At 54.4% G+C, this 13,066-nt stretch overlaps 2 protein-coding genes across 2 annotated transcripts in view; both read left to right on the top strand.

The window, feature by feature from the left end:
- The window catches only part of PPP6R2 (protein phosphatase 6 regulatory subunit 2), a 1,004,265-nt gene that overhangs the window by 557,424 nt on the left and 433,775 nt on the right, over positions 1-13,066 (top strand). The gene's annotated exons all lie outside the window — the stretch shown is intronic.
- The window catches only part of SND1 (staphylococcal nuclease and tudor domain containing 1), a 234,629-nt gene that overhangs the window by 3,721 nt on the left and 217,842 nt on the right, over positions 1-13,066 (top strand). The window contains exons 2-5 of the mRNA XM_083572639.1: positions 3,676-3,825; positions 5,228-5,348; positions 9,173-9,251; positions 12,554-12,714. Of these exons, the coding sequence (XP_083428765.1) occupies positions 3,676-3,825; positions 5,228-5,348; positions 9,173-9,251; positions 12,554-12,714 (511 nt within the window). The remainder of the gene's footprint in view (positions 1-3,675; positions 3,826-5,227; positions 5,349-9,172; positions 9,252-12,553; positions 12,715-13,066) is intronic.

Raw genomic sequence — 13,066 nt, 5'->3', positions numbered from 1 at the left:
CGGGCCAGCGTCGCCCAGTGAGGTTCCTGGCCGAGTGGGGATTTGATCCCTGGTGTCTCCCAGGTGCTAGAAAGACACCTTAACCACTGAGCTGCACTGCATCTCTGTAAGCAAGGTGGAGTTCCTTTGCCACGAGGAGGAAGTGATCCTCAGCCTCTGTTCCGTCTGAGAGCAGCACCTTCTTCCGGGGAGAATGGGCCCCACTGGTGGAATCAGCCCTCAGGTCCTTTCTGCGGGGAAAGGCTGGGCTCTGGCAGGCAGCCTTTTAAACCAGAGGCATAGAACCCAGCGTCTCAGTGGGGGGGGGGGGGCGATATTGTGAGGTAGGAACTCTGCTCTCTCTGGTGGTGATTTTTCACAGAGGTGGCATCAGCTTGCTAAACTTGAGAAGGGGTGAAAAATTTGGGGTGGAGGAAAGACCGAAGGAGTGCTGACTGTGGGGGTAGCAGAGGATTTTGGGGGCCGCAGCATCCTCTGACTGGCAGCTGCATTCAAGTGTAGCTCCTGTTACGGGGGAAAGCTTTTTCTCCCCCGCCCTCTGTGGCCCAAGTCGGACAGGTGAGCAGGGCTGCCTGCCTGCCAGTTACCTGATGCCCACAGTGGAGTCAGCCGGCTGATTTCTGCCTGGGTGCAAGGGGGCTGCGTCCTGTGCTGTGAAGCCCTGACAATTGCCGGTCTGTTGGGGTGACACGGAGCCTCTTGGGGATTTGGGAAGGTGGTCAGCTGATCAGGAAGCTTGGCTGAGGCGGCCTTGGGAGTCAAAGGGGCGCAGGGAGGGAGCCTGCGCGGTGCCCTTTGTGCAGGTTGGCGCTCCCACGGATCTCGCCCCAGGCTTTCTCCGGCAAGCAGCCAAGAGCGGGGTGGTCCTTCAGCCTGTCCTGGGAACTAGATTAAGAGTAATTACAGCTCCAGTCCTGGCTGTATCGAGTGCCACAGCCGTGGAACAAGCTCCGCTGAAAGAATCTCTCTCCAATTGATTATTTTGTCAATTTGCTTCTCCGGTTGGAGTTTAACGCTTTGGCGTTTGCGCAGAGTTCTTTAATAGACTGGGGCATTGACTGCTACGTTTGAGGGCTGGCGATTTGGGTGAAAGGAGTCGAGAAGAGGATGCAGCCCCCAAGGAACCCCCCCTTGGCCCTTGGGAAGAAGGTGCTCAGAACAGGGAGGCAAGCCAGGGTCCCAATTCTCGCCGCTGGTCCTGAGCCTGGGTGCTCGAAATCGTTGCCTTGAGAAGGAGGCCGGAAAGGCCGCCTGCAGGTGACTATAGCCTGTTCCCCCTCCCTCCTGATCATACCAGGCTGTGCACCATCAAAGCCCCGGTGTCCTTGCCTGCCTTGGCTGGTGGAGGGGCCAGAGGGACACCTGGAGATCTGGATTTGTGCATCTTTGCATCTTGCCAGGCGGGCACCACAGAGAGCATCACAAGCCAGAGGATATTTGTCCCCTGGTAGCTCCTCTCTGGGCTTCCATGGCTAGCTGCGGCCAGGAAACAGATCCTTCTGATCTCCATTTTCTACTTCGAAGAAAGGCAGCCACAAACGGTGACCATGGGCCACGTGTCGAGGAGCCCAGGTGTGTGTGTGTGTGCCCATAATTTCTAGTGCGCAACTTTTTATTTGCTGGTTTCAGCCAGGACCTCGGAGGCTTGCAGGGTCAGCTTGGCTGCAGCTTCCGTTGCTGCCCAGCCAGCTGAGAGGAGGCCTGACCTGTGGTCCAGTGATCTGCCTGGACCCTGAACCTTGGCAGGAGGAATCGCCTGGGCATGGCCTTGCCTCTTGCACACCTGTGCGGAGGGGAAACCTCCCCTGTGGGGCAGGAGGCAGTGGGAGGGCTTGACCTGCTGGGTCCCAGAGGAGGGGGGGGGGGCTCTCGAAGGCTGCTGTGGCTGAACCAAGGGAAGTCCCGCCTCTGGGGCTTGGGGGGTAACATTGATTGGCTGCTTCTTTGCCAATGGTTGTCTGAAGTTGTAAGGAATCACAATGAAAGCTTTCGGTGGATTAAAAGAAAAAAGCTTCATAGTAGTACAGTCGTACCTTGGAAGTCAAACGGAAATCCATTCCAAAACGTTCGGAAACCAAAACGCGGCTTCTGATTGGCTGCAGGAAGCTCCAGCAGCCAATTGGAAGCCCCGTCGGACATTCGGCTTCCAAAAATAGTTCGCAAACCAGAACAGTCACTTCCGGGCTTGCAGCGTTCAGGAGCCAAAACGTCCGAGTACTAAGGCGTTTGGGATCCAAGGTGTAGTAGTAGTAGTAGTATTGATAATGGTAATAATAATTTGTTACCAATCCTTCGCCCCGAGGTCCCAGGGCAGGACAGAACATTGAAGCACGATATCAAGAGCACTTTAAAACAACCCCCAACCATAAAATGAGGTGGGTCCTAAGAACATAGACCTCCAAAAGAAGTCAGGGGGCAAAGAGATGTCCGGCAGCTGTGCAGTTAAGGCACCAGATGCACCTCTGTGGGGAGGGGCTGCCACGGAAAAGGCCCCGTCCGCCTGGGGTGCCACTCGCCTGGAGCCCCTGAAGGTGGAGGGACTGCCAAGAGAACCCCAAGAGGGTCTTCGGGGGAGAAGGTAGCCATTCGGATATCTGGGGCTGGAGTTGTCTAGGGCTTTGGCAACCAGGGCAGCGCAGCGTTACTTTTTACTGCTCCGTTTTACCTTTGGACGGATTGTGGCCCTGCAGTTCATGAGCGGCTGCAAGCGCTTTGACTTCCTCTTGAGGATGCGATTTTGCTCCTTTGTGTCAATGGTCTTACTCTTTTCTGACCTGCCTTGACTGGCAGCGGTGTGAGGGAAAGGCAGCATAGACAATCCACATAGCCCATCCTCAACGTGCCTTGCTGTTGGTTGGCTTGGGCAGTGGCTGGCATCCTGGCAAAATTCATGGGCAGGAAGGAGCCCCAGACGAACGCCCTGTGAGTAAACTGGGATCTTGCGCATTCAGGGGCAGCGTCTAGGTGCTGGCAGGGTGCCATTGAGGGTGGCAACAGCTGAGGAGGAGGAGAAGGGTCCCTTACCTTCAGGCTACCTGGGCACACCTGTGTGAAGCATTGCTCCTCTGACGCTCGCACCTGCCTGCTCAGCCAAGGTCCCTCTTATTATGAATCCCACTTGCCTTACCTCCAAGTCCCTCAGCGTGGCTTACCTGGTCCTTCCCATTTAATCCCCAAAACTCGCCTGCGAGGTAGGTCGGCCCAAGGTCCCCCAGTCAGTTTCCTAGCCGAGTGGGCATTTGATCCCGGGACGCGGGTGGGGCTGAGGGTTAAACCACAAAGCCTAGGACTTGCTGATCAGAAGGTCGGTGGTTCGAATCCCCGTGATGGGGTGAGCTCCCGTTGCTCAGTCCCTGCTCCTGCCAACCTAGCACTTCAAAAGCACGTCAAAGTGCAAGTAGATAAATAGGTACTGCTCCGGCAGGAAGGTAAACGGCGTTTCCGTGCGCTGCTCTGGTTCGCCAGAAGCGGCTTTGTCCTGCTGGCCACATGACCCGGAAGCTGCACGCCAGCTCCCTCGGCCAGTAAAGCGAGATGAGAGCCGCAACCCCAGAGTCGTCCACGACTGGACCTAATGGTCAGGGGTCCCTTTACCTTTACTCCTGGGTCCTATTCTGATGCTGCTCGCTCTGTTAGATGCTGCTACTGATGCCCCCGCCTTCTCCCCCCCCCCAGGTTCTCTCTGGCTGTGCCATCATAGTTCGCGGCCAGCCTCGTGGGGGACCGCCTCCCGAGAAGCAGATCAACCTCAGCAACATCCGGGCCGGGAACCTGGCACGCCGGGCAGCTGCGGGGCAGCCAGATGGCAAGGACACACCAGACGAGGTAGGTCTTGGGGGGGGGGAGATGGGGGGAAGTGCCAGTCACGGAGGTAACTGAGGGCCTGGTGTGTGTGGGGGGGCTAAATGTTGCCTCTGCTGCCAGGACCTGCTGTGGAGGTGCCCAAGAGGGGGAGGCTGTGGGCACAGAGTGCGACCCACATAATCGAAGGGAGGGGTGGGTAGCAAGGAGATGGCATGTCTCCCCCAAGCAAATGGGGATTCATTCTTTATACACAAAGCAGGATCCTTTGGCCAGGGCCTCAGATGGCTTCACCTGCCCAGGTGAGGGCAGAAGTGGCAAATGCCCAAATCCTACAGATAAGCTCCCCTCTCTGGGCTCAGAGCCCAGCACCCCACAGATAAGGAGGGCATATCAAAGCCAGCCAATTAGCTTACATCTAAGCTAATAAATGAGCTCATTGCTGCATCAGCTGCCAATTAATTCTGGGGTTATCTGGACTGCCAAGATGGCGCTTGCAGATCTTCTGGAACAGCTCACCAGAGATGGCCCCCCCAATCTCTGTTTTAAAAACAGAATAAAAGACGGGACGGGTGGTTTATACATTACCTCTCTCCCCTACATCAGTGGCCAGGTTTGCACTCTACGCTCAACCAGGACTTGTGTGGCAGCCAGATTATGTGCTTTTGCTGCACTTCGTGACCTTGCCAATGGCCCTTCGGGTCAGATTTTTCTGTCTGTAGGTTCTTGGTCCTTTCAGTCATGCTATTGGTTGCTATTCCACTTCTTGCCACCAGGGGGCGAAGTTTGGCAGGAAATAGCCTGGGTGTGAGTTGTCCTCCCCCCCCCTCCATCACTGCCCCCCTTAGTTGCCCATCTTCTGAGGTTCAGGCCTGAGGTTGACCCTTCCTGAGGCTGGGCATGGGGTGGTGTGTGTGTGGGGGGGAGATGGGGGTGGCCTCACCTGTGGGAGCAGCCCTGCTTGAGGAATTTGTCTCTTACCTTGTATTTTTATGTTGTGAACCACCCTGAGATCTAAGGACGAAATAGTAATAATAATAATAATAATAATAATAATAATAATAATAATAATATGAAAACCCCCTCTCTAGAGAAGTTCATCCGGCCCCAAAGGGTCTCCATTCTCCCACGCATTGGATGTTTTATCCATCATTTATCGTCAACCGTAGCTATATACCGCTTAATATGCAAATTTCCTAAGGAGCTTATATGAAGCCCTTTTAAGAGTTGTTTCTGGCCGTGGAGGTTTTTAAAAATTCTGTATTACATGGGTGGTTCTTAATTGTTATTTTTGCAAGCTGACGGGTGAGTTTCTGAAAGCGACGAGTCGACCTCAAATAACAAGGGGTCTGGGAGTGAGTGTTGGGGGGGGGGATGTGGGGCTGAGCGGCTCCTGTTCCTGACCAGCGACCTCCTCCTTCCTCAGCCCTGGGGGTTCCCAGCCCGCGAATTCCTGCGGAAGAAGCTCATCGGGAAAGAGGTTTGCTTCACAGTGGAATACAAGACGCCCCAAGGCCGGGAGTACGGGATGGTGTACCTGGGGAAAGGTGAGAGGTCCTGCGCAGGGTTGCCCCACACTTGGAGGGCAGATCCCCACAGCCGAGTCTGCCCCTCCTTCTTCCCTGAGCTGGCTGTTCTCCTGTGAGCTCTGAGGTTCATCAGCTAAGTGGGGGGTGAGCCTATTCTGAGTTCTTCAGCTCCCAAAGCCATAAAAAAAAATTTAGCTCTGTGGTCATGTGTTGGCATTGGCAGGTCTGGGGGCAAAAAAGGAGACCTCCTTGGGAAACGAGGGAACTGTTCTCCCAGGGAAAACTGGCAAAGGGGAAACATAGCTGGAAATCGTAAGCGCCGGATCGTGGCCGGCAGGAAGACTAGTGGGTTGGCCAAGGTGGTGGTCCAGTTTACTCCAGCTCACACAACTCTATTCAGTTATGCAGAACTTCCTAAAACACCCAATATAAAAATAAGACTTTTAAATTCCACCAAGTGTCCGTTTCTTTAAATATATCTTTAACATAATGTGTGCAATACCAGAATCCTATCCAAGTGTCTCAAAGCCAAAGTTGCATCCGAATATTCCTTCGTTCAGAAAAAGAGAAGGATCTCCAAAAGTATACAACTTTGGGAAGTTCTATATAATAACATAGGGACGCGGGTGGCGCTGTGGGTTAAACCACAGAGCCTAGGGCTTGCCTATCAGAAGGTTGGCGGTTTGAATCCCCGCGACGGGGTGAGCTCCCATTGCTTGGTCCCTGCTCTTGCCAACCTAGCAGTTCAAAAGCAAGTGCAAGTAGATAAATAGGTACCACTCCAGCGGGAAGGTAAATGGCGTTTCCATGCGCTGCTGTGGTTCACCAGAAGCGGCTTCGTCATGCTGGCCACATGACCCGGAAGCTGTACGCCGGCTCCCTCAGCCAGTCAAGCGAGATGAGCGCCACAACCCCAGAGTCAGCCACGACTGGACCTAATGGTCAGGGGTCCCTTTACCTTTACCTATATAATACCATAAAGGGTTGTGTGAGATGTGTTTCCCTCTTCCTATGTGGTCTAATTTAACAGGCCGAAAAGACACATTCAGGGCGAGAATTTGAGCCTCACGCCAGCCGTGACGTGCGAATCCACCGGTGGCATTTTGAAGCCAAGCGGGGGGGGGGGGGTCCTTCAGGGGCCCAGCCAGTGACCAGGACGGTGCCCTGAGTTCCAGGGGGGCTCACCCCTTCGCCCTGCCCCTTGCCCGCAGTGTTTGCCTAGAGAGCAGACAAGCTTGGGTCACCTGCTGGCTGTGCAACATGCTGCCTCCCCGCCCCCTTGCCATGGGAGAGCCAGGCGGGAGCTGAAGGGCAGCCAGTTTTGAACAGTACCCCACTCTAAGTGATTTTCTCTTTCCCTCTGCCCCCCTGCTTTGAGTTTTCTGCTTTGGGGGCTGGGTTTCTGCAGGAAACAGGCCAACAAACAGCTTAGAATGAGGAGCCCTGGATTTCCTCCATTTCGGGTGGTGGCGGGGATAGAAATGCAAAATAAAAATTCTCTGCCGAGATGAGGCTAGCCCCTCTCCCCTTCCCATGCCCGTCTCCTGCCCCCCGGCTGTGGGTCGTCTCCTTCCTGCCTGCCTTTCCCCCCGTCCTTTGCCTGTGTCTCTCCAGTGCTTTGGGGGGCCGGGGTGGGGCTGTGCCCCCCACACGCTGGTTTGCACATCTCCCTCTGGGCCCTGTGCCGGGCATAAATCTTCAGAGGTGGGCAGCGATGCCAGTATCTCTCCCGCTTGTTTGCTGCCATGTGAAGGATTTTTCTGCCACGCTGGCCTCGTCTTGCTGCCGCCTGACAGCCCAGGATTTAGCTGAAGAGATGGATGTTTGCGAATTAACTTCCTCAGCTTTTGAAGAGATCCATGTTGAAATTGCTGGCTGGGCAGATCTTGGCAGCTGCTCCCCCCTCCCCAACTCTCTGGGCTGGACTGTGCCGCTGGTTTGGGCGCGAGAGGCAGGCCTGGGACTGGTAGTGCATTTGCCAAGGGGGTGTGGGTGGGTTTAAGGTTGGGTGATGCTGGAGGGGGTCCCTGGCAGGACCCCCCCCCTTGACAGAGCCTCTGGATTCCTGGCCTTGGGCTGAACCTGAGGGCCTTTGGCTCTGCCTGCATGGCTGCCTCCTGAAATTCTCTTGCTTGGGGCAGAGGACAGCTTGGGGCAGCCCAGGGTCCTTTTGCTCCCCCCCACAGCAGGTGCCCCCTCTCCCTCTGGGTGCTTCCTCGCCCTCTGCCTTCCAATGCCCATGGAAGCTTTTTCATGACCTTTACAGTTAATAATAATAATAATTTATTTATACCCACCCATCTGGCTGGGTTTCTCCAGCCACTCTAGACGGCTTCCAACAAAATATTAAAATACAATAGTCCGTCAAACATTAAAAGCTTCCCTAAACAGAGGCTGCCTTCAGATGTCTTCTAAACGTAAGATAGTTGTTTATTTCCTTGACATCTGATGGGAGGGCGTTCCACGGGGGGGGGGGGGGCACTACCGAGAAGGCCCTCTGGCTGGTTCCCTGTAACTTGGCTTCTCGCAGGGAGGGAACCGCCAGAAGGCCCTCGGTGCTGGACCTCAGTGTCCGGGCAGAATGATGGGGGTGGAGATGCTCCTTCAGCTATACTGGACCGAGGCTGTTTAGGGCTTTAAAGGTCAGCACCAACACTTTGAATTGTGCTCGGAAACGTACTGGGAGCCAATGTAGGTCTTTCAAGACCAGTGTTATGTGGTCTCGGCGGCCGCCCCAAGTCACCAGTCTAGCTGCCGCATTCTGGATTAGTTGCAATTTCTGAGTCACCTTCAAAGGCAGCCCCACGTAGAGCGCATTGCAGTAGTCCAAGCGGGAGATAACCAGAGCATGCACCACTCTGGCCAGACAGTCCATGGGCAGATAGGGTCTCATCCTGCGTACCAGATGGAGCTGGTAGACAGCTGCCCTGGACACAGAATTGACCTGTGTCTCCATGGACAGCTGTGAGTCCAGAATGACCCCCAGCCTGCGCACCTGGTCCTTCAGGGGCACAGTTGCCCCATTCAGGACCAGGGAGTCCTCCATATAACTCCTTCCCTGAGAGCCTCTTTGTGTGGGTCCCCTGGAAGCCTTTTTGAGGAGGGAGGGCTTTGTGGGGAGAGATCCTTGTTAAGAGCACCTGGGGAGGCCCTGATCCCTGGCAGAGCAAGGTGAGGAACATCACCCCCCCCCCACAGCGGCGGCAAGCCTTCCTTCTTGTGCACAGTGGTGAAATCCTGCTGGGGCGCTGGCTTGTGAACTCCTCCTTTCTTTCTGCCCCCTTTGCCCACTGCAAGCGGCCTGGCCGTGTGGGGGGGGGCAGTCTCTGTGGGCCAAGCCAGGCCGACTTGCCGTGGGCTCTGGATGCACCTTGCTTCCCACCCTCCAGGCAGGCTACCGGTGGCAACTTCTATTATTATGATATATTTATTTATATCCCATATTTCCCCCTGGCAGGCAATTGGTTTGACGTACAAATAAAAGAACTGCAGCTAAAAATATGGGGAAAATTCCCACAGTCATTAACAATCAATTCAAACTATTCACAAATGTATTAAATCTGTTTAAAACACGCAGACAAAACCAGCAGGGCACCAGCCCCCTCATTGAAAGCATGTCTTCTGCTTTTAGTTGAGATTTTTATTTTATTAAAGGCATCTCCACCCACAGTGGCTCTGCCCTGCCTCTGTGGTTGATTCTGAATCCCAGTTTTGCAGCGGACAGGGCTCTTGCGCTCGCATCCTGCCTGCAGTTTGGCCCCCCAGGGCCTGATCCTGCCGGCCAGTTCTTCCGTTCTTGGGCGCTGTGCTGCCTCGCTAACCTGGCTGTCTTTCCTTGGCAGACACAACTGGGGAGAACATCGCAGAGTCGCTCGTGTCCGAAGGGCTGGCCAGCCGCCGGGAAGGCTTGCGTGGCAACAAGTAGGTCTACTCCTGAGGAGCCGGGCTTCCCTTTGGACGTGCCCCTGGGCTGCCGGTTCTCCCTGGCAAACTGGGCTGAGGGGGGCTGGGGAGCGAGGCTTCCAAGACAGAGTCTCATCTCTTTACAAAACCAGCCGCCCACAGCCCGCCTCTTGTCCCCTCCAAGACTGGCAAATGTGGCCGAAGCTTCTCATAGACGAGAGTCTGGGTAGTTAATCTCGAAGGTGAGGTCTCTTCCAGAGGCCGCTGCAGCTTCCCTGTGCTTCGTTTTGCTGGCAGAACAGCCCTCTGCCTTCTTCCAAATCCCCTTGTGCCCGGGGACCTTGACTGCCCATCGTTGAGCTTGGGTGAGGATCGGGGGGTGGTGCGCTGAATCGGAAGCCCCAGGGAGAGCAGGGTGTCTCCGTGGGGGAGACAGCGCTTCCTCGTGGCCCCAGCATCCCCCGGGGTGCGTTTTGCCAGGGACGTTGACTTTTGTGCGAATCCTGTTGGCCTTGCAGCTCCTGGCAGGTTGGCTGTGCCGCGGCAGGGGTCAGCCCCCCCTTCAGGCCTGAGCTCTGCCTCATGCCAGGAAAGAGCGAGAGCGAGTGTGCCTGCCTGCGTGCATGAGAGAGAGCGGGGAGTGCCAAGGGGGCCTGATGGCTCCGCTGATGTGTTCACGGCCTTGGAAGAGCCCCAGAGTATTCTCCGGAGGTCTGCGGAGGCGGCTGAGGCCGCGGAGCCTGGCTGGCTGGGCCGGCTGCCATGCCATCTCCACCGGGGCCTCGGCTCACTTTGCTCATGTTCCGCTTGAACGGGAAGCAAACACTGAGAAGGCGACGCTCTTGCCAGGGCAGGCCGGGTCAGCGGGAATCCCTGCACCGCAGGGCGGGCAGCTGCCGGGGCCCCCAAGGAGCTGGCGAGGTGGCACCAGCGCTTGTCCCTGGAATGCAGGCAGAGTGTGTGTGTCGGGAGGTTGCGAGGGTGGCGCAGCCTAGCAGGCGGAACTGTCCTTTGATAGCAGCCCAGGGCTGAAACTCCAGTGGATTAGTTTAATCAGTTGCTTGCAGCCACGGGAGGGGGGAGTGCTGCTCTTGTGTCGGATCCTGCTTCCTGGAGGCAAACGTTCAGCCGCTGAGAAGAAGGTGCTGAATTAGATGAGCCGTTGGCCAGATCCTGCAGGCTCCTATGTTCCTAATAGCAGTATCCTTTCTGATGCGTAGCGCTGTGCCGGCTGGCGAAGGTGGCAACAATTTGCCGCAAGGCCAGAGGGCAAAAGTGATGGCTCTGGTCTGCCAAAGGCTTGGTTGCTCACTCTGGGTGTGAAGGGGTCTCCCTGAGCCCCTGCCCTCTGTGGCCTGCTCAGGCTTTGAGCCAGAGACTGTCATGGGAGCCCTGTTTCCTTATATACCCAGCGACAGGGTAAGGCAGAATAATAATAATAATAAAAATTTTTATTTATATCCCGCCCTCCCCAGCCGAAGCCGGGCTCAGGGCGGCTAACAACAATCAAATAATCAAACAATCAAATAATCCAACATTCTAAAAATATTTCATTATAAAAATTAAAATCAAGTTGATGGCAACCATTAAGCAAAATTCTGTGCAGATTGCCAGAGGAGGGAGTCAGGCTGCGCCCTGACCAAAGGCCTGGTGGAACAACTCTGTCTTGCAGGCCCTGCGGAAAGATGTCAGGTCCCGCAGGGCCCTAGTCTCTTGTGACAGAGCGTTCCACCAGATTGGAGCCGCAGCCGAGAAGGCCCTGGCTCTAGTTGAGGCCAGCCTAACCTCTCTGAGGCCTGGGACCTTCAGGATGTTTTTATTTGCAGACCGTAGGTTTCTTTGTGGGGCATACCAGGAGAGGCGGTCCCGTAGGTACGAGGGTCCTAGGCCGTATAGGGCTTTAAAGGTTAAAACCAGCACCTTAAACCTGATCCTGTACTCCACCGGGAGCCAGTGCAGCTGGTATAGTACCGGATGAATGTGGTCTCGCAGCGAAGACCCCATAAGGAGTCTCGCCGCGGCATTCTGCACCCGCTGGAGAATGGTCGCATGGATCACAGTGGCTAGGTCAGGGCGAGAGAAAAGGGGCGTGGGCTGAATTGGGGACCACCTCGTGCCACAGATACATGAGGGTCTGTTGCAGGATAAATCTCTGACATACCACCTTTGCGTTGTACTTGACTGAGCGGCTGGAATTATTTCCTTCTTTCTTTGGTGATCCCTCGTAGCCGAGTAAGATTGTCTTCCACGTATGCCATAGCGAATACAAGTGTCAAACGTAACAACTTTAAGGAGCAGTACTTGCAAAAGATTAACTTTTCTTTGTAATGTTCCACATTTGCCTTGACAAAGTGTCGTTGTTGTATGCAGCTGCTGTGTGCAGGTATCAGACAAAGGATACGAAAGATCGTAACATGTGCCTTTGCAAAATACAGTTGCTGTATGCCGGTGTCAGACGAAAGAACTTGAACATGACAAGGATTCCCGGAATAATACCTTGTTTCTCTGTGCCGGTCTTCGTCAGCCGTGCACACTCATATTTTGTGTATCAGAGACATGGAACAAGTCACACTGGCATACAGCAACTATATTTTGCTATTTTTGACACTTGTATTTGCTAAGCTTTGGAGTCCAAAGCTTTTATTTGGACATTACGTATATAAGAATTGATCTATTTGTATTTCCTGTTCTAAACATTGGTCTTTAAGTGGTTCTTCTCAATTAGATAATGTGAAAAGAGTTAATGTTAATATGTATAAAGAATTTATATACCGTATTTTTTGCTCTATAAGACTCAATTTTTCTCTCGTAAAAAGTAAGGGGAAATGTGTGTGCGTCTTATGGAGCAAATGCAGGCTGCTCAGCTATCCCAGAAGCCAGAACAGCAAGAGGGATTGCTGCACAGCAATATTTTCCCCCTTGTTTTCCTCCTCCAAAAGCTAAGTGCCTCTTATGGTCTGGTGCGTCTTACAGAGCGAAAAATACGTTAGTTAAACACAGCCAGTTACGTAGTTAGTTGAATTTATGTAACTGTCAGTTTGACAGTTTTGGGAAACAGAATAATGCCTCGTGAAAATCCAGCCCACCTGTAAAACTTCCGGTAGCTAAGGCAGCAAGGACCAGCCTTAGTGCTTAGCGAAACGAGGGGGTCTAAAGTTGACAGCAGAAAGGCCCCCTAATTTCCCCCCGCTCTGATTATTTTTGGCATTGTTAACAGTGCAGATCCTCTGCATGCCCTCCCTGGGAAAGCTCTGCGGGTCTCGGGTGACGACCGCAGGGTTGGGTGGTTTGTCTGACGACCGGCCTTTCTCTGCCCTCAGTCCAGAGCAGAACCGGCTGGCTGAGCTGGAGGAGCAGGCCAGGATCGCCAAGAAGGGCATGTGGAGCGACGGCACCGGATCCCACACCGTCCGGGACCTGAAGTACACCATCGAGAACCCCCGCCACTTTGTGGACTCCATGCACCAGAAGCCCGTCAACGGTGAGTCGCGGGCCGGTTTAGGGGCAGGGCTCTGGCAAAGGAGGGAGGGCTGCTGCTGGGGGGGGCAGTGCCAGGGCTCGGTGTGTCTGCAGGCCTTCCTTGGTCTAAAAAAGAGATTTTACTATTTTTCCCAAAGAAGTTTCCGCAGAATCCTGTGTTGCCAAACAGCATATACATACAGTCCGTCGATCGCCTTCAAATGAGACAGGCATAAAATAAAACCAAAATAAATAAAACTGCCAAGGAGCATGTGGAAGGCAGTGAGCGGAGCGCTTTGTGGAATAGAGATGAGGGTTAAACAAACCTTGCTATACCCAGGGGAAGTAAGAAGAGAAGTCTGGGTCAGGTGCTC

Source organism: Podarcis filfolensis, assembly GCF_964270895.1.
Source record: "Podarcis filfolensis genome assembly, chromosome: 10".
Lineage (NCBI taxonomy): Eukaryota > Metazoa > Chordata > Lepidosauria > Squamata > Lacertidae > Podarcis > Podarcis filfolensis.
The sequence above is the reverse complement of the archived record's forward strand: the minus strand, read 5'-3'. Positions and strand labels throughout refer to the sequence as shown.